Here is a 20,878-nt window from a genome sequence, read left to right as displayed (position 1 = left end):
TTTACGACGTTTACAAACCACAGAGAATGTGCCTGAAGACAAGGCACGTGTCATACCCACTTTCCACCATCCGCGCCCATACTCTTAACCCTTATGGCTACAAAACTACGAACCCCCTAACCCCCCCCCCCCCCCTCTCTCTTTAAACTGGTGAAGCGAGATTCTGTCCCTGAACAGACAATGGGGATTTCACTCTTAAGTTAAATGCGAGCGCACACGTAAAAATGCGACCCTTTGAAGTTTATACATCACCGCGGCCCTTCAGAACGTGAGCAGCAGTCGTCCACAGGGCGTAATGTAGACTTGAATCGCACGCACGCACACACACACCACAATTATGTAGCGTACTTCTAATGTTTGCACGAGATAGGTTTCGGCTTGTCCTGCGAACCTAAGCCATCATCAAGCCATAATCATTCCTCTGCTGGTGATGAAGGCCTCCCCAAGGCGTCGACTTCTCTCACGGCCCTGTCATAAAACAATACGCCGAGCTCCTACAACGCGGGCATTATTTCGTAGCTCCATCTCCAAGTGGATTGCCCTCTTGGGAGCGCTCTCTCTCTTGGCTGCCACTCCAGTGGAGCTGGCTAAACGTCTCGAAGACAAGGACAGCGTTTCGAGCCCCGGCAAGGGTTTCCTGGGTAAAGGAAAAGTATTGGCGAGGTGCGGTGGAAAACAACGTCATTGGCCACGGTGACGCAACTCCACTTAGAATGCGACGTGTTGGTGTTTCTTTAAGACAGGGTTGGTGGACCATGTAGAGATGGAGTCTACAGGGCAATGAGCACTTATAACAGAAAGCCAATTGTTGACCTCTATGTAATGTTTTCTCCCCTTGATGGTTATGGGTTTCTCCAGGCGCGTCACATTCGTTCTGACACGCCAACTTAGAAAGAAAAAGGGATTGGCCAAACACCCCGAAATAAGGGCTCTACAGAAAAATACGCTTTTCTAGGTAAATGCTCGCTTTATTTACCATTGCTGATTTGGCCCTCATATTGACGTTCATTCCACTTCGAATGAATGACAAGAAATAATAACAACAATAATTAACGTGATAGTCAGAAACAAAAATACAGTTGTTCAACTTCGATGAAGGCCTGTCAGCAAGACTCTTGACAAACGCGTATATTTTTGTCGGCATTATATTAATGCCCTGATAATTTTGGCAGCAAAAATGTTTTTGTTTAAGTCACAACTTGGTCTCTTACTTTGCTTTGCTTTCTTTTCAAGCAGACTTGCCATTCTTTGGCACATTACCCAATAAAGAGGCATTTCCTACACCACTATTCTCAAAATTCACATTTTCGCAGGAGCGTTTAAAAGATTATTTTTCCGCGGGATGGCATAAAAAACGCCAACCGAAAACAAGGTGATTGCATGGCCAAGGTCCAAATCTAATGGTTGTAAAAAAAAAATCCGCCATCAACAGAGTCATCACTTTTCGTTTACATTAAAAAGTTAAAGTGACTGGACGGTGTCCAACTCATTTAACGCGATCGTTTTAAGGTTTCGCCAATTGGCTCCTTGTTTGCTTTGCGCGGGTGAGGCTCAATATTCCAGCCCTGGCGACGGACGCCGCCACACTGTACAACAACGCTTGCGTCTCGGAATTGCTCTCTTCGCCCGTGACAATGCCCTCGGAACGATAAGCGCTCATCTTCACCGTAGCCGAACGTTCCACGTGTCCATCTCTGCGCGCATCTAGGGGGGGGGGTCAAGAAAACCTGGGACCGAACATGCTGCCTTCGTCGAAAACGCAGGCAACGTTTGAATTTTCACGATCCTCAATAATTTTGGAATAATGCCGAAGAAATAATGTACGGCTCTTAAGTCGTATCTACTCCTAGATGAACGCCGTTGCACACCGTATCAGTCAGGGGGCTTGTTTTATTGTGCTGTAGGAGTATGGGAAGGTAGAGGTTTGCTGGGAAGGGGGTCAGGTCCCGGTTAGAATGCACTCGCTACTGGTGTTAGCTGTAATCCGGGAATTGAACTCATAGAGTTCGAAGCGGAGTGTGCTTACCATTGTGCCACCCCTCCAACCCCCGTAGAAAATATATCAGCTGGGTCATATTTCAGTGGAGTTAAAATCCCAGCAAGGGCCAACCTGGCCACCTTATCATCTGTCCAAGATAGCTAAAACAAGAATCACCTTGTAAGGTTATGCCACTTGGTGAAGAGAGATGAACGGAGGATTTTGTTTGAGACTTGTTCTCACCGTAGAAATGTGAAATGTCCACCTGGGGATGGCCAATAGATACGTGCACTGCCAAGAGTTCATATGGACATAGCGATACTTGGGGATTTTTTTTTGTCATTTCTGTGAAGAGCCACGTTGAATTTCCATACAGCGGGCTGCAATCGTTCATTGTTCACCTTTCACACTGCATTTAAGTGCTGATGCTGTAAATCCACCCAGGTGTCACAGCACACGCTGACTCTGCATTGTGCAAAGATATAGATACCTTTGTAAAGAGTCAACACAATGAAATGTTTGAAAACTGAGAGATACCTGCTCAAAGAGGAAAGATAATGAAATGTTTGAAACCCATTATACCAACTCACGAATAATTCTGCAGAATTCTGAACGAGGGAAACTTTAGCTGCAAAGTGTGCTTAGGAGTTTCTAATCTCTGTCGTATTATTCTTATTATCCCTGAGACTTTGAACTTTTTCTGCGACAAAAAACGTTACCACCAAAGACGATGTTTGCTGCGGTAAATCGTGAAATTAAATCAATCGCGAAGTGAAGCGACTCCATCTATCCACCATAAAACTACTGTTCTCGAGTTAAACGTGTCATCTCTCACCATGTATAAGAAAACGTCACGGCGAGGGACTGACTGAGAACTATAATCAAAAATGGTTAGGCATCGTAACAGCGGACCCTCCTAAAAGAAGACTATTGAAACACTCACCAAAGCTTCCTCGAATGAATAAGACGTATTTTTATAAATTCACCGATAATGTACCGTAATCATTACATAAAACAAACATTGCATTTAAAGGAAGAAAAACGGAAAACGCCCATAGATCACGCATTCACTCAAAGCATTCACAAACAACTCAGAGGGAGGGAGGGAGAGAGGACGACTCAGAGAGAGAGGACGACTCAGAGAACGAGGACGAGTCAGAGAGAGAGGACGACTCAGAGAGAGAGCGAGGACGACTCAGAGAGAGAGCAATGACTCAGAGAGAGGACGACTCAGAGAACGAGGACGAGTCAGAGAGAGAGGACGACTCAGAGAGAGCGAGGACGACTCAGAGAGAGCGAGGACGACTCAGAGAGAGAGCAAGGATGACTCAGAGAGAGAGCGAGGACGACTCAGAGAGAGCGAGGACGACTCAGAGAGAGAGAGGACGACTAAGAGAGAGAGGACGACTCAGAGAGAGAGCGAGGACGACTCAGAGAGAGAGCAATGACTCAGAGAAAGGACGAGTCAGAGAGAGAGAGGACGACTCAAAGAGAGAGAGAGGACGACTCAGAGAGAGAGGACGAGTCAGAAAGAGAGGACGACTCAGAGAGAGAGAGCGAGGACGACTCAGAGAGAGACAGCGAGGACAAGTCAGAGAGAGAGGACGACTCAGAGAAAGATAGCGAGGACGACTCAGAGAGTGAGGACGACTCAGAGAGAGAGAGCGAGGACGACTCAGAGAGTGAGGACGACTCAGAGAGATAGAGAGCGAAGACGACTCAGAGAGTGAGGACGACTCAGAGAGAGAGAGCGAGGACGACTCAGAGAGTGAGGACGACTCAGAGAGAGCGAGGACGACTCAGAGAGAGTGTGAGGACGACTCAGACAGAGAGAGAGGACGACTCAGAGGGAGAGAGCGTGGACGACTCAGAGAGAGAGGACGACTCAGAGAGAGGACGACTCAGAGAGAGAGCGAGGACGACTCAGAGGCGCCAGGCGGAGGAATCTCAAGACGAGCGACAGGGCAAGCGGCAGACGCGGCGCTCGCTCTGGGGAAGCGCCGCTGTGACAGTGGCAGTGAGCGGGAGGCCCCCTCGGGATATCGCGGTGGGTCAGCGAGCACGGCGGCCTCGAGAACACGAGACGCCCAGGGCCTGACCGCTCTGACCGTTTCTAATTTGCGTTCCCGGGCCCCGCTCGTAGCGAGCACGCTCGAAATCCACCGAGATTAAAAATTTTAAAAAAGCAGATTGTGCTTTTTTGCTCGTTAAAGACCGAGAGGGAAAAACGTGCCGATATAGTCGTTTGGTGCGGATTAAATTATTTGAAACGCGTTGGGGGTTTGGTTTTTTTTCTTTTCGCAAACAAATTACTAAGTTTATTTTGGGTCATATATTAGCCGAGGGAACTGTATTGGAACGGAAGCGTAAACTTACACCCCGGGGTCGCTCTTACAAATGGGACGTTCCTCGTCTCGTGAGTTCTCACTTGGTTCAACGGAAATAAACTTAGCTGAAAAGATTTAACCTCAAACATGGTTGTCACACGCACAGCCCTCTCACGAAAAAAAACGAACAACACGTGACAGCTGCGCAGGTAACTTAAACTCGATGGCCAGGCACTTGCGAACAAGAGCAAAAATTACAGTGATTTTCTAAATGACGGACAAAGCATCTTTTTGCCGTTAAGCAGAAGTGCTGCTAAGGGGGGAGGGGAGGGGGCGGAGCGGTTGTGCTCGCGCACTGAAGAGTGGCGTTCAGGCAAGGATAAGAGTGTCCGGATTATGGACAATTAATCGATGAAACGCGCACGTGAATGGTGGGACAGCACATCCGCGTGTCTCCCCGGGAAGGCAGCAGGAGCCCCTGAACAGCTTAGCGTGGCGGCCTCCTCGGCGCATCCTCCCCGCACACTTAAGAGGCCTTTAATCCCGACCGCGGAAAAGAGGTTTCCCATTTTTTTTAATGGGAAAAAAAACTTTGGTCCGTGAGACAAAAAAAATGACAAATCAATGTCCTCCCTTCCTCGTTCCCCGAAGCTCCCTTCGATTTTTCGGCGCAGAACTTTGCGCCAATGCGACAATCAGCGCTCGCTCGCACGGGGTGTCACTTTCAGCGCAAGAGCTCCTGGCGCTGGCGTCACCGGCGCCTCCCGTCGTCACCACTGCAACAACCTCACGAAATGTTCGAGGTGTCGTCTGTCTATTTAACAGGCGTCCACCGTCGGCCCGCCGGTGTTAAGTCGCAGCGACGCCCCCCACACACACCCCCCTCGAGTGCCACGGCCAGGGCAAGGGGTAAAGGTGTCGTTATAAAATCTCCGTAGCAGAACGCTACAAAATTTGAAACGAGCTCCATAAACACCACCTTCGACACCTCCCGCCAGCCCCGCTCTCCCTTCCCCACGCCCTCCCCCACCACCACCACCGCCCCGGCTCTCTCCTTAACCCCATCACGTCCGCTGACAGGGGCTAGAGGAAGGAGAGGTCCCCCACAATAGACGGACCGCAACACCGCTCTCATGCGGGCTGACAAATCTTGGCGGGGCGGGTTTGCAATCGCTACCGGGCCCGTGCGTGCACGCACGCCCGCACGAAGCTCTGCGGTTCGACTAACGCGTCAGCCCGGCTGATTTCTAGTGGGAAGATTACCACGGCCGCCCCCATGTGCATTAAAGCACGCGGACCTTAAAGACCCCCCCCCCACCCCCGATGCCCCTTGACACGAACAATTGTAACGGACATCGTTCTGCTTTTTGTGTGCCGAGTCTAATTATTACCAGCGCTCCGAATATAGTGGAATGGCCGCAGCAGGAGTTGGTGCCACTTACGTTTGCGAAAACTCCAGTCGCGAGACTGATTCATTCGTACCTTATGGCGGTACCCCAGGGTACCATCGTATCCCGGCTCTCACATAGTTTCCGTGATGCAGTCACTGTTAGTCTGTTGATGGTCGGCGATGCGGCAATCGACTCATCCCGACGAGCTGTACACGATGCACCACCACGGTGCGTACAGCGCAATCGTCGTCCTCGCTGCGTTTCCACATCGCGGAGTGGCACCGATTTCGGATTGATTGGTACCCCAGTCGCGGAGTTAAGTACACCCCTGGAAAAAATAGTGTCCCAGAAATAAAATAGTTAATTGCCTCGGCCATTTTGTTATTATTTGGTACCTCGGGGTACTGCCATGAGGATCATTTGTACGAATAATTAATAAGAGTGAAGTAGGCGATAACCCATTCATTTAAATCACTGTTATGGGCCTCGTGAAGAAATTGTATCCGCTAAAGTGATGCCACCTTGTGTGGTAGCGACAAGGGAAGACATCTGGTGTGGTCTCATGGACTAAATTAGCAAATTACCCACAGCTAGTTAACATTGATAATAATGTGTCCTCGTGGAACAACAGTTACGTGTTTATTTTTTCTGGAAATAGTTTTTTAAGTTGATTATTGAACTTTGAAACCCGTGTTGGCAACATATCATTATGTAGCTTAATTTCTATGTTGGCTCTGCTTTGTCTCGATTTGATGTCACGTGGTTCGTGCTGCGCTTCTCTCACGTGGAGGCCTCCCTTGCAACCCGAGCCTCTGGGTGTTCACCGAGCTCTAACCTGGTCACCATCGTTATCATCGCAATCATCAACATCATAATCGCCATTGTTTATAAGGCACCCTGATGCGCATTATTGCGATCCCTAAGTGCCGCACAAACGTGAGACATGAAGGCGATGATGACAATGTTGGTGATTATCCAGTCCTCCTCCAACAACACAGACAAGGGGGCTCACGCGGTTAAATACCGTAAATAAACACGATCTAAGCTGACATCACGTGTTCATGCGGCGAGCGCACCTTGAGAACGCCGTACGGAAGCAGTGCCCCATTTTTATTTTATAGAGAGAAAGGAGGCGGGCAGCCCATCACGGGCAGAGGGAAAATGCCAGGCTGCTCTTAAGCCCAGGAGCCTCAATGATTCTGAGCCAAATGGAATGAAGGTTTTAAGTTCGTTTCCGTGGTGGTGTCGGGGGAGGAGGAGAGGGGGAGGGGTAGAGGGGGGGTCTCACAACGCAATGCGTCGGCGAGGGAGGTGGCGAGGAGAGGGGGGGGGGTCGACGAGGGAGGGGGGGTTTGGCGCCGAGGGGGGGGTGGTCAGGGGGGGAGGGGGACAGCGAGGGGGGGGGAGACGGCAGCGAGGGGGGGGCGAGGAGACAGGGGGGTCAGCGAGGGGGGGTTGGCGCCGTGGGGGGGGGATGGTCAGGGGGGGGAGGGGGACAGCGAGGGAGAGGGGAGACGGCGAGGGGGGCCGGCGAGGAGGTGGAATGGTCGACGAGGGGGGGGGGGTTGGCGCCACGGGGGGGGGGGTGGTCAGAGGGGGGGAGGGGACACCGAGGGGGGGGGGGACGGAGGCGAGGGGGGGTGGAGACGGCAAAGGGGGGGGGGGGTGTCGCTGGCGTTGCTCGCACGGCGGCGACGCGGACGGTGACGGCCGCCCGGGCGACGCGCGCGCTGTTCAAACAGCCCCGCGCGCTCTCTCGCTTCTCTTCGTGGGCCACAATGCACGCGGCAGTAAATTGCATCGGTGGAGGAGTGCAGGGCAAACAAAGGCAACGTTTCAACAAAAAAGGGAATAGATGGGGTGGGGGGGATGGTGGCGACGGAGAGAAAAGGCACTGAAGATAATAGTCGGCGCTGTCGCGTCTCACTTAAACTCAGGAGTTAAGCTATTTGGTTGCAAGAGCACTGCGCTGTGAACCCGACTGGACATGTGTGGATTTTGAAAAAAATGTGTTCAAAGAGCTTCATAGGTCATCGCGGATTCTCTCCAGGATAACAGATTCTGACTCGGAACCCGATGGCTGGAAGTTCGAAATTCTGGGCTATAACTCATCCGGTCCGGCCTCCCTCCCCCTATCCCCCCCCCCCCACACCAGTTCACCAACCCACAATCACGAGCATGGTGATTGTTCGACGGTCAAACGACAACCCCAACAACGGCGGCGCGGGCAGGCGTTCATCACAGAGGCGGACGACCAAAAACGGTCGTGAATTTGTGAACGTAAATAAGCGTTAAGACATCGATTGCGAACAATGAATTGTTATCGCAGAGCAATGTGGGTGAATAAAGTGGGGTTGGGTTATTCGTTTCAATCGCCGAAACTGCGCTATCTTCACGACAAAATGTAAAAGTTTAGAGTTAACCGCGCTCGCCCAGCGAACTCTTCCGGCTAAACGCATCCAACGGGTGCCACCACCATTCGAAGCGACGCAATGAGCAAAGCTTTATTTTGTTCCATGAAGTATTTTCCTTCGGGCCGAGCCAGGTAAAACTATAACTGTACCGCATTTGGATATTAAGGGGGATTTTTCAATAGTCCTGGGAATTCAGCGGGGTATTATATACACGGCGTACAGTGCAACGCAGTCGTGTGGACCTAATTTGAGACTTTATTTTTTTAAAGCTTCCTCTGTATGTGCTAATCAAAGATTAAGTGCTTTCATGTGAGGCGTCACAATGCTGAACATGTCTCTCTTTTAAAGAACGAAACATCGAAAAACTGTTTTGTATGAATCGCTACCCGTTTTTTTTTCAACGTACACATTTTTTGCGTGTGTGTGTCGTTTGAAAACCAGCGGGTGCGGCGATACCACGGTGCTAAGTTGCTCCTGCGCTCTCAACCCAACAACCCGAGTTCGATTTCTGGACATTGTTAATAACATCATCAGTGGCGAGTGATACCTGAACCATAACCGGGAATGCCACTTCTCTTGACCAACCCACACTGACAGGCAAGGTTGATTTTTTTTTTCTCCGGGCCCTCCGGTTTTTCACTCCCACATGCATTGAGATTATTTAGATTATTTTGCTGCTATAAATGTCCAAATGATGGGCCGCGTTGTTGAACAATCATTTGTGACCAGGTCGCTTCTGAAAAATAAGTGAATACTTCAGTGGGCTTTGACTGGTAGGATGGGGATGGTTTAGTTGTATGTGTTTGTGTGATCTGTTTACCTTTCTTTTACTTTACACTACTATCATGTTTTTGTACTGTTTGTTGTAACGTTCTTACCCGCCCCTACTGAACATCTACGAAAAGAGCTTTATAGCTCATCGGATTCTTCCAGTACAAATAAATAATCTGATTCTGATGATCTAATGAACCCCAATTACTGCCAATCCATGGGGGAATGCCTTCATCCGGCAGTGAATTGACAAATGGCCGTACATTTATAATGATGATTATTATCTGTCGTTAAACTTGTAACCCTCACTAAATGTTTCATGGAACACGAGCTGTGTTTCGCTCCTAATACAACGACTGATAATTCTATTCTATAAACTCACGCGCACATGCAGAAGATAAAAAAACCCACTCTTCAGCCTGGATACATTGATGAAACAAAATCTGTTCGCAAGCACCTATGTAGTCTGGCACTGTGCACATCGAGGTGATGGGGGCCAGCACCACACATGCCTAGCCACCTTTGTCTCTCCCCAGTGCTGATTTTGGCATACCACCGCGCTGGGTAATTAATTTTGCACTGCGCCGACCTACGGGTACTGAGGCCAGATTCAAATTTCAAGAGTCACCGGTGTTGTGCATCATAGCAACAAAGTGAGCGCGGGTGGCTGGTAATGTAATGCAGAACGGTGACCACTACAATCCCACTCTCTTAGCAATACAAAAAAGACAAAGATCCCCCGTGTAGGCTTTAACAGACTATTGGGGCAACGGTTGTTAGCGATCACCTTTGAAGCCCGGCATGGGGCACGAAAGGGTGGTGGGGCCAGCACCATGCCTGGCCACCTTTGTTTTCCCAATCAGTAGTTTTGTTCACACAACGCACTCATTTGACGCTGAGTTGATCTTAGGAAGGCCCAGGACCGGTTCAGATATCACTCGCCTCTGATGTCACGTCGTGGCCAAGAATTGAACCCCAGGTCTCTGGATTTTCAGCGGAGCGCGCTTAACCGCAAACGCCACCACTGCTCTCCCTCTCGGCAACACGCACATTCCCACTCGGCAAAGCAATCTTTGGGCGATGAATCAGCGACTGCAGCGCCATTCCCACCACCGCCCATTCTCAAAGTTGCAGTCAAATTACGCTCAGCCAAAGCGGTGACGGCAAAAGGACAAAACCCAAGACGCTCGAGGACATATTCGACACAAGTTCAGCAACCCCCGCCCCTCCTGCAATTACCGTGGGTGCCGTAACGTGCAATCACTCTCCCGTTGCACTTTCATTCGTGGGGCGGGAGAGAGGGGGACGCAGGGCAGACGGGAGATGGACACGGAGCTCGCTGGTGGTGTGCTTAGGGACGGTGGCCGAGGGGGAGGCGGTCGAATGGCGGACGAGACGGGGTAGTAAACTCAAGGGGGTCGGGACACCTGTAAAGGGGTCTGGAAGGGTAACGAGATGGGGGAGTGGGGTGGTGGTAAAGAGCGGGGTATCCCATGCAGCTGCGAATGGTTGGACTCAGCAGAATGTGTCCCCGTCTCGAGAACAGAACCATAAAATATATTGTTGAGATTTTTTCGCCTCAGTTTATTGACTCACGATTCGCTACGCCAACCGTGACGCTCCACTCGGCGATGCGAGGGTGGATATGGCTCAAATTGACAGATCGCACAAAAAAGCCAATCTTTGGTCTGGTTGCACATTCCAGCCGTAGATTTTTTTTTCAACACACTGAGCCATTCTTTTCGTGAGGTTCCCAGCTCAATTTATCCTATGAGTGATTACACCTGTCCCTTTGATGTGAGAAATTATCCCTGTTATTTCTTGCTCTGAAATATCAGCACACCTGTACTTTGTTATTTTCTTACGCGACAAAGAAAAAAAAATTGGTTACCGCTTGGTATGCGCCAGGGAGTGTACGCGCTCGTACGGCCGACTTCTCGGTCCAGATGTTGTCCCGAGGAACACGGTAACTTCCCGGATCCGTGCTCAGGAACACATCTGAAAGGATTCATGGCTCCTTCCATCCCGACCACGGGCTATTGCAAGCAGCCTCTGGACCGTTGAGTCAACACTAATTAGGGGAGGTATTAATTACGGTAATAGCCGGGAGTGGTTCGGGGAGCAGATGGCAGACGGCCAGACGCGGGGGGGTGGGGGCGACTGCAAGCAGCGCGCACCTAAACGCTGCGTCCGGACAAACAGACACCTATCGAGTGACTGACACCGGGTGGGATAAACAATAAGGGGCGACAAAAACCTGACGTGCAAGAGCTGAAAAAAGCTGCTATCGTTCGGATGCCCACAAAGAGGGGGGCGGACAAATGCCCAGAGTGAGTAACAGGCACCGAGGCACAAAGAAACATCTGCCGACAACCACACCGAGTCAAGCGGCCGACATTAACCCGTCCAAACTCAAACGATGGGAATGGTGACGGCCAGAGTGTGTGGAAGCCGAGGAGCGATGTTCTGCGATGACCTAACAGGTGGTGGCCTCTCACTACACGCACATGCCCGAGCAATACCACGAACCCCTCACAAACAACCAGAACCTCGGCGAACGTAATCAGTGGCCCTCGTAAGCTGATGGAACATATTACACGTGGATGAAATTAGACAGAAAGTAACAACAGCCGTCCGATGTGGGGGTGGGGAAGGGGGGGCCGGCCGGGCAGCTGGAGAGCTGCCTTCTCAGCTCGTTTGGTGAGCTAGCCTGAGACCGACCGGCCTGGAAATGACAATTACCTCCTAACGGACCCTCCCTTCCAGTACTGCCTGCCCACCCTACCCCCACCAACTCTCCAGTCGCGTCCAGCAAAGTCCATATCCCCCCCCTCCCTCCCCACGTTTCCCTCGTCCAGTGATCCTTCGGGCCATTTTTTTTTAAGCACCAGGAAGCATAGAGGACCAACTCTTTGCCTGGGAAGATGCAGAGATAGGGATGTTCACGTCGGTTAAAACCAAACAAAAAAACCGGGGGCGTCCCGACAGGACCGTGCGAACGCCGCGACGGTTTCCGTATCTCGCCGAGGATCTCTCGCGGAGTCTTCGGGGAGATGCTTGGATCTGACGCCCAGCGACGCGCCCCCCCCCCCCCTCAGACCTGATTAAGGGGACGCAAGTTCCAGGCTGCGCTCCCGCTGTGTGTGTGTGTGCGCGCCGAACGCGCAATGAAGGTTTAATATTTCAGCCCCCACACACCGCACCTCCGGCAAAGTTTAACTTTGATATCATCTTCAATCCTCGTGCCGTACAAAAGAGGCCTTTTGACGGGCAGTCAACTTTGAACACGTGTCGCGTTAATTCCCAATCGGAGGTCACCTCCACCTGACTGGTTTGGACAATTTCACAATAATTACCCCCGCGATGTTTAATGCAAGGTGCCAGCGCCGTTATGCGCCCGGTAATTTAGACGCATTACGATGAATGTGCTCTCGATGTGAGAAGTTCCAATCCACAGCTAAGATTTACTTGACAAGTGACAGCTTTTGAGAAGACACCTGCCAGTTTTTTAGAAGCTGGAGATTTAAACGGGAAAAAAAGTTTAATCCTATTTCTTTAAAAAAAAACTAAAGCATTACGGGCAGCCCTATCGCTCTCCTGCTCACACTGACAGAAATTATAAATGATGACTCCAAACTATTACTTTACTTTGTAATGGGATTATACACTTCTATCACTTCAATACATTATTGTTACATTAGACTAGATTGTCGCACGATTACAGTTTTCAACTGTGTATTAACTCAATTTGTATTAAATTAAATGATATTGTGTTAATATAAAATGACTCACACCGCTCGCTGCTAAACCAAGAACAGAAATGTTTCAAGCTCATTAAGCACTGTGCGTTCGTGCGTAAAATATCACTTATCCAACACATCATTGCTCTCACTCTCGTGTCTATCAAGTGTGCGGTGTGTATATACACACACACGCGCAACATACGTACATCACACACCGTGAATACAAATTACAATTCCACAATCACGATTTGCAACCACACCTCAAGAAGCTTTACAAAGCAGTGGGACGTGAATCTCCCACTGGGGAAGGGACGTGCAATTATATATTTAATAGAGAGCTAAACGTAGGCAGTCATAGGAGGAAAGGGGAGGATTTGGCCTTGCGCCTAGACTTGCAGTGGGCACCACGGTGGCGAGATGTTAACTACCTCGCCTGGTAAGCAAGAGAGCGTGGGTTCGACCCCGACCTAACGCCTGTATATTTGCAGTTTGCATGTTCTCCCCGTGGTCGCATGGATTTTTCTCCGAGTGATCCGGATTTTCCATCCACATTTAGATTCATGCGTTTAGGGTATTTGGCTGCTGTACATTTCCACGTGATAAGCCACTTCGTTAAGCTTTCACTTGTGGCCAGGTCGCTTCTGAAAACGAGCTATATAGCTCAGTGGGCCTTGCTTGGTCAAATAAACAAAATAGTTTATAGTTTTCTCAATTAGCACGGGGAGAGAGAGGGATAGGAGAGAAAGAGGAGAGTGGATGGAAGGGGAGTAGAGCGAATTGGAGAGGGGAGAGAGATATAAGAGAGTTTAAGAAGGGCAGTAGAGCGAGATGAGAGGGTTAAGGTAGGCTGGGGCAAGTTCTTGGAGGACCTTTATGACGCTGAGGGCAATCTTGAAGGTGACCCCGAAATACGTATCTAATTACAAAACGCACTTCTAGTGTGCGACTTGAGTGCGTGTATGTTTCCCCAACTCACAGTGATATTGTTCAAGTACAGTATTATCACTCCCAACCATCACTGCACTTTGCATACTCCTGCATATGACTGATGAGTACGCAAAAATGTAGCTTCAAAACAAGCCTAACGCAGAAAACATTGCTTTTAACTTACAGTATCTCAATCTCAAAACATTTTAGATAGCTGCCACTCCGGAACAAACGTCTAAGAAATGTGTCTTTTTTATTTTACGTCCGAGAGAAACATTAACTCGCAATGTTTGTTGGCTGCGCTCTATCCAAACGCAACTGGCAACCACCGGATACAACTCGTACGATAATGATGAGATGATAATGAAGATAGATATATACTCGGCCAGCTGCGGGACATTTCAACAAAGCGCGAGCAAAGTTTATTGAAACAGACGGCAACCCATCAAAAGGTACCGTTGGCACAAATACAACCGAGGAAAATAATAATAAACTTAATGGACAGCAAGCTTTTTTTCAAAAATGTTTATACGTATGTATGTTGAACTTCGTTCGTACCCTACGTATCCAACCGTTGCTAATCGGAGGTGCAGGGGTGACAACTGAACACATAAAGCAGTTCGAAATGAATTCGGTTTTGTATATCTAGATTTAGCTCCAGTGACTTCCTAACATGTCAGAATCGGAATATTTATTTATACTGGGAGAAATCCGATGAGCTACAAAACTCGTTTTCACAGACGTGAGAACAACAACAACAACAGAAAAAGCCACGCATTTTATAAACACGTAAATCCAACGAGCGTTGGGCAGTTGGAGGAGGAGGATGGGAGGAGGTGGCATTTTCTGACAGTCTCTGGGGAGGATTTGGCACAATAAAAAAAACAATGGCCCTCAATACGTTACTGTCCATCGCCGACGCTGCTCTGGCCACTAACACACAGAGGCGAGTGATGGGTCCCAGACAGACATCCACAAAAGGAGTCGCGGACATTAACACAGGCGGAGGGCGTCACCGCATTGCCTCACCGAGGGCCCTGAGGAGGAAATGTCTGCACACATCCGCGGGTCCCCTTGGGATTTTAATTCCAAATGAGAGCGTTTGTCCGTGGCCCCGTGGTTTTTTTTGTTCCGCCAACCAATTCCGATCCCCCCCGCCGCCGCCCCCGCCCATTCCGTACAAAATATAAAGGCAAAGGTGCCCCCGACTCCACATCGAGTTACTGTATCCGGAATGCACCGCAGAGGGCAAGTTATGCCGGTGCGCGTTAATGTAAGTAATGGGCCTTGGCAGGAGGTGATGGCCGATGGACGAGGCTGGTGACGGAATGGCAGCCAAATGAGTGAAGGGATCCGAGGGGATGACCACAACAGGAAAGATGACAGTGATGAGACCAGTTCGCGTGCTCGAGTGAGATGCGGTTTTGACAGCGATAGACCGTGAAGGGCGGTTTATTGGCGCATGGGGGCCTTCATCCAGCAGTGGCTGATAACGATTATGATGACAGCACATGAGGTGGTGGTGTGGCCAATACCACACAGGATCAGCTGGGTTTTTTTCTACCCATCGCTGTTGGTGGCTATACACGTGCACATTTAGGGCTGAGCTGATCTATGGAAAACGGGGGCAAGGCCTGATACCAATTGCCACTAGTTGAGTCTCGTGCCCAATCAGGAATTGAACCCCAAGTCGCACGAATCATATAAGCCAATGGCACTACCAATACAAAGGACCCCCTATAGCCTTAACATACTGTAGGGGCAAGTGCTTTCAGCCAGCACCTATGAAGGTCAGCATGGCACACGAGGGGTTGGGTGCCTGCCACCACACCCGGCCAACTTTGTCTCCCTAGTGGCGATGTTTACACACCACAACGGGTACTCATGGGAGACTGAATCGACCTAGGGGAGGCCCAGGACCGGTTCAGATAATCGTCATTAGTATTGGTGGCTGTGAGTGGGAATCGAACTCAGGTCGCCGGGCTTGTAGCGCAGCGCAGCTAACCGCTACATCACCGCTCCACCACCGCTCCTCACTACCAACACACACTCTCATACATCCCATGCTGTGGTCGGAATACGTACAAATGAGACCCAGAAACCACCCCTCCTCCACTTTATAAACAGTGGTCATTTGTTCAGGCTCTATGTATACAATATACACTTACATGTGTACTCCGGTATAGACCAAACCCACCGTTGGATCGAGATGTGGGGAGTGTATGGAAAACATGCTTCACATATAAACTACTATATTTTGTAACTATTTTTTTTATTTTAACAGGTAAGGCCCACTGAACGATATAACTCTTTTTCAGAAGCGACCTAACCACATATGATAGCTCAATGAAGTGGCTTATCACGTGGAATTTTATAGCAGCCAAATACTCTAAACGCACGTTGATTTTCAATGTAGAGGGAAAACCGGAGGACTCAGAGACAAATCCACGCGACCACGGGGAGAGAGGCACGCAAACTCCAAATATGCAGGCGTCAGGGTCGCGATGGAATCCCACGACCTCCTTCCTGTATACCAGGCGAGCTAATTAACATCTCGCAACCGTGGCGCCCCGTGTGATGTGTATATGATATCAATCACACGAACGCGTTACGAGAACCTCCTTTCAATGAGCGCGCGATCACACCGCTCTGCAACTTTGTGCGTGCATAAAAGTTTCTCTTGTCTTAAAGCTCTCGTGACTGCAGGAATTCATATTCTTGGGTCTTTCGGTAAAGTCACCTAGATAGGTTCAAAGAAAATAACAAAAACATTACTAAAAACTACGACGTTTCGATCGCAAACGTCATAGCTTTTGTTATTTTTTGTTATTTTCTTTTAACCTATATACGTGACTTTACCGAAAGACCCAATAATGTGAGTTTCGCTTGTGGTTTTTTTTCCTGCCCAGTCGAATGTTCATTCCGAGCAATGGAACCATCAATTTCCCAGTTTAATAAACTGCCCCCCGCCCTCCAAAGCCACGAGTGCTTATAATTGCATTGTGCCTGTTTCAAGATGCTGCTTTAAGGGCCGGTGGAATGCTTTAGGCTGACCCAATAAATTGCCTATTATTCTAATTGAGGTTGCTCCTCGATCCTGTCGCAAAGATTAAGGAAGGATTGGGATATGTTTTCCCACAATTATGTCTTGTTTTTCCTGGTCACTTTTCATCACGCCTTGTGGAGGATTTTTCTTCTGGATATATTTTAGCCCCTTGTACATTTGGCCCCCAACTGTGCCAATTTAGTCACCACCGTATTATATTACAACTTCACAGACCTTGCCATTTTACATAACTTGGCTTCGGTTTTTTTTTTTGTAACAAATGTCTCGTTAAACCTAGCCACGTTTACATTAAATCTGGCCAGGATTGTGCATTTAACATAACTTTGCTACGTGCTATTGTATCATATCTTTCAGAGGGCCAATTGTTGTGTTATTTATCTGTGTACATTCACAATGTGCATGTATTTTATTCTCAGCCACACATGTACCGTACATTATAGCTCTACGCGTGTAACAGTTGTCAATTATAACCACATTATTTACGCAATCTCCTAAAAACGTGTCTAAACGCCCGAATTGTTTGAGATTCTCACGTGGAATGCGCTTCTCGATATCCACGATTCTCTTTTTAAGACGCACGCTGTATGTGGTGGCGTGTCCCCTGGTGCCATGCTATGGTGATGCTAATTTGCGAGAGAAAGAAGAAGCCGCTTCAACACTGCACCCGCCGCCAAAGCCTCACTCCAGTGACTGTTTCGTCATCACAGCCAGAATCAATCCACCGCTGGATTAATTTCATCCCCCACCCCAACCCCGCTCCCCCCCCCCATAATCTCTCACGGCCACTCAAATTCCTTTGCTAAACGCGTGATGGTTTAACAAATGGGAGAGGGAGGTAACAAAATAACAAAAACCTTGCCACAGCTCAACAGAAATGAGCCAGAAGTTTGTGACATTTCGGGGCAACATCGAAAATGCGTTCCGATTATCTTTCCAAAAGCAACGAGTTTTTTTAAATGCCCCATCAACCAACCCCTCCCCCGCGCCCCCGGAACCATTCCAAACTGATAACAGCTTTACCGAAGATAAAACATCGTAGAATAGTTCAAACAGTATTTGTATTGAAAGAGCAATTATTTCCGTAACGGATCGGCCTCCGCGGTCAGACCGGGGGCAACGCACCGCCGATTATCACGGTTGGCGGCTTACGTACGGTGCGAAAAAAAGGTCAACGTACACTTCCACGGCACACATTGACTTACCCAGGGCGTGCGGGACGATGCCACCGAGCAGACAGACGATGAGATGCAAGCGGCCTCCCATTGTCCACACCCAGTCCGTCCGTCGCTCAAAAAATTGGAGATTAGTGATGCTACGATACTCGCATTTATGTGGTTGAAAGGTTCATGAGCTTAAGTCTTAATTATTTTCTTTCGCGGTTCTAAGTCCTTCGACGTGAGAACTTGCCGCATCGATTTACGCGGGTCCCCTCAATGGGGGTTCGACTCTAACCCACCACAACTTCTGCTCGACAGCTCCAGGGGAGGTGGTGATGGTGGTGGCGATGATGACGATTGGTGGTCACGACAGGGTCTACGCTTTGGTCAAGGCACCACTCGCACGAAGATCCTCCTCTTATCCTTCCGCTGCTCTTCCTCGCTCAGATGTCTTCCCTGCTCCTCTTCAAAAGGATTTCATCCTCAAATGTTTCTCTCAGGCAAGGTTCACGCATGGAGGTGTCTCGTTCTCATCGTCGACAAGAAGTGGCTCCTCCGTAAAAAAAAGTTCCCTTTAGCTCAAGGCTCGACGTGTCCTCGTCGAGGGGTCCACTTGTGTAAACGTCTATCGTCCTGCCCACAGGCTTTCCTCAAGCGCTCGCTCCTTCGAAGAATGTCAATTCGTCTCGAAGATTCCGGGACCCATTCGCGTTGTCGCGCGATGTGGCGTCGCGCTTGCTTGAGTCGTCTTCACTTTAAGGAGTTGTTTGTTGTTTTGCTTGAGTCGGGGGGAGACACACACCAGGATGCTGCAGTTCCTCCCCCCTCCCACCTCTCCTTCGATGAAACGGAACTTCAACCCTTCCTCCCCCGCTCACTCAATCACTCGGATCTCCCTCCTCCTCCTCCCGAAGACACACGGCGGCCGCTAGTCGAAACCTTTCCCAGCCGAGAGGAGAGCGGATGGCAGGAGGGCGAAGGGTATGGACGATGCCGTCTTCTCTTTGCGACGATTGTAAAAGTTAAATTAAATAATGGCAATAATAATTATCGGGATACACACTGAAGCACCGATGGTCGCATGGACACCCCGTGTCGAGTCCCTCCACGCGAATGAATGGGCTTAACGCATTCGAATGAAGCCGCAGCTTTGCTTTCTTTTTAACTTCCTATTCCGATCGGCTCCTATTTTCTTTAAAAGAGTCAAGAAGAAGGGAACGTCCGTACGTTAAAATAAATACTGCATTCCAGTTAACGCGTACCGTGTTTCACGCAACAAACTCAAATCGGCACGCGTTGCGCACGACTTCACGCACTTCGCTCGGGAGGGTTTGTGAGCGCGCAACTTACGCAAGACTTGCGCTTTAAACTACAGCTGCTGCTCGTCGCTGCTGCTTATCGCTGTCGTAGCTTTCAACGCTGGACCGTCGCCAAAGTCCACCAACACCAAGCTGCCAGCCACCCAGTTCCACGGACACGCGCGGCCGACGGATGAGAGGCGAGAGCGCAAATGCGTTCGCCGGCTTTGGGTCGCGTCGGGTCGGAGCGGTTCGAGTCAAGTCGGGGGAAGTCGCGTCCGTTCCGAAGCGAGTTCGCGTCCGTTCCACTGCGTCTTGCGACAAACGATGATGAGGCCGGTGTTGTTGATGATGATGTTGTTGCTGCTGCTGCTGCTGTTGTTGTTGGTGGTGGTTGTTGGTGATGAGCGCACGTTGCGCAGAGAGCAGCGAGCGCGCCCAACACGCGAGGGGACTCCCGCTCCCCCACACACTCACCACGCGCCTCGCACTCTCAGCTCCTCCCTCCCTCCTCCTCTTCCTCGCTCTCGGCTCTCAGCAGCGAGCGGCGCGTTCCATTCGGACTCCGCGCGTGGGGGGTGGGGGTGGGGTTGGTGGCTGGTTGGTGGTGGTTGCTGGTGTGGGAGGTTCTACTGTTTGGGTGGCGGCGGATTGTTGTTTGCTCGCGTCCGGGCGAGTGCTGCGTTGAGTGAACGCGATGACCACCGCTGCTCATTATGACCGGCAATGCCGTAGCTGCACACGGGACGTGCACGGGTCGCCGGTTTCATTCGTCGTTCTCCCTACGCGGCAGTTAACACGACGTGCACGAATCTTACCCACCCACCCGCCCCCCGCTACTTCCACACCATTCCCCAAGCGCATTCGTCGACCTCAGCAGTATTAAATGGGTCACGACATCGTTATGGTGGGGGTAAAGCGTGGGTACTCTCACCATTCTTCCAAGACATTTTGGCAGCGTGGAAGAGTAGGCCAAAGATGTCCTATTTAGGGGCTCTCTGGAGCTCCCTCTAGTGGACGGCCCATCGCGCCAGAAGTGGCGACATTGCAGGGGTGTGCGGCCCCCTTGCTTCGTTGCGACTGCGTAATAAGCTGTCGTACGGTTCGGCTGCATGGGTCGTACTGCGCGTGTTGTTCGGAATGATGTCCGACGATTCGCTCCACGCGCGGGGAGCTTCTTCGGGAATTGATTTGAAGTCGGCTCGACATCAGAATCCGGCAGAAGCCGGCAACGCGATTGTAATCGATTTAGTTCCTGATAAAGCTCCCAGCACGTGGATCGAAACGTCGGACAACATTCCGAACAACACGAAAAGGCACGGGAGAGCTCGTAAGCGCTGCGTGAGTGCATCTGTTGAACCGCGTATCGAAGTAAATGCATGCCCATGACAGCACGTACTTACATTCGCTCCCGTCTTAATACATTGTTCAACATTAAGACTTATTCGAATACAATTATAAGTCTGGCAAAACGTTGGCCATCTTAAATGAGTAAGGCTAGTTGCGGCGTAAACTACACACACCCTCTCTGCTCTGAAAAAGAGGGCCATTGCCCGAAACGTCAGCCTATTGTACACAATAAATCTTGACTTAAAGCTTTCGTGACTGCAGGAATTCATATTCTTTGGGTCTTTCGGCAAAGTCACGTAGATTGGTTCAAAGAAAATAACAAAAAAACTACGACGTTTCTATCACAACACAAGCGATTCGATCGCTTGTGTTGTGATTAGATCGCTTGTGTTGTGATCGAAACGTCGTAGATTTTTGTTATTTCCTTTGAACCTATCTACGTGACTTTACCGAAA

At 49.8% G+C, this 20,878-nt stretch overlaps 1 protein-coding gene across 2 annotated transcripts in view; it reads right to left on the bottom strand.

Moving 5' to 3' along the window:
* LOC133347854 (roundabout homolog 1-like) overlaps positions 1-20,878 on the bottom strand; it is a 167,716-nt gene that overhangs the window by 131,851 nt on the left and 14,987 nt on the right. Inside the window, exon 1 of one of the 2 annotated variants that reach the window (XM_061560533.1) lies at positions 17,821-19,583. The exons of the other annotated variant lie outside the window; for it this stretch is intronic. Within the exon in view, the coding sequence (XP_061416517.1) occupies positions 17,821-17,881 (61 nt within the window). The 5' untranslated portion in view covers positions 17,882-19,583. Of the gene's footprint in view, positions 1-17,820; positions 19,584-20,878 lie in introns of those variants that run through there. 2 annotated transcript variants of the gene reach the window in all.

The sequence above is a fragment of the Lethenteron reissneri genome, chromosome 26, assembly GCF_015708825.2.
Source record: "Lethenteron reissneri isolate LAM-NWPU_2019-01 chromosome 26, ASM1570882v1, whole genome shotgun sequence".
Taxonomy (NCBI): Eukaryota; Metazoa; Chordata; class Hyperoartia; order Petromyzontiformes; family Petromyzontidae; genus Lethenteron; species Lethenteron reissneri.
The sequence above is the reverse complement of the archived record's forward strand: the minus strand, read 5'-3'. Positions and strand labels throughout refer to the sequence as shown.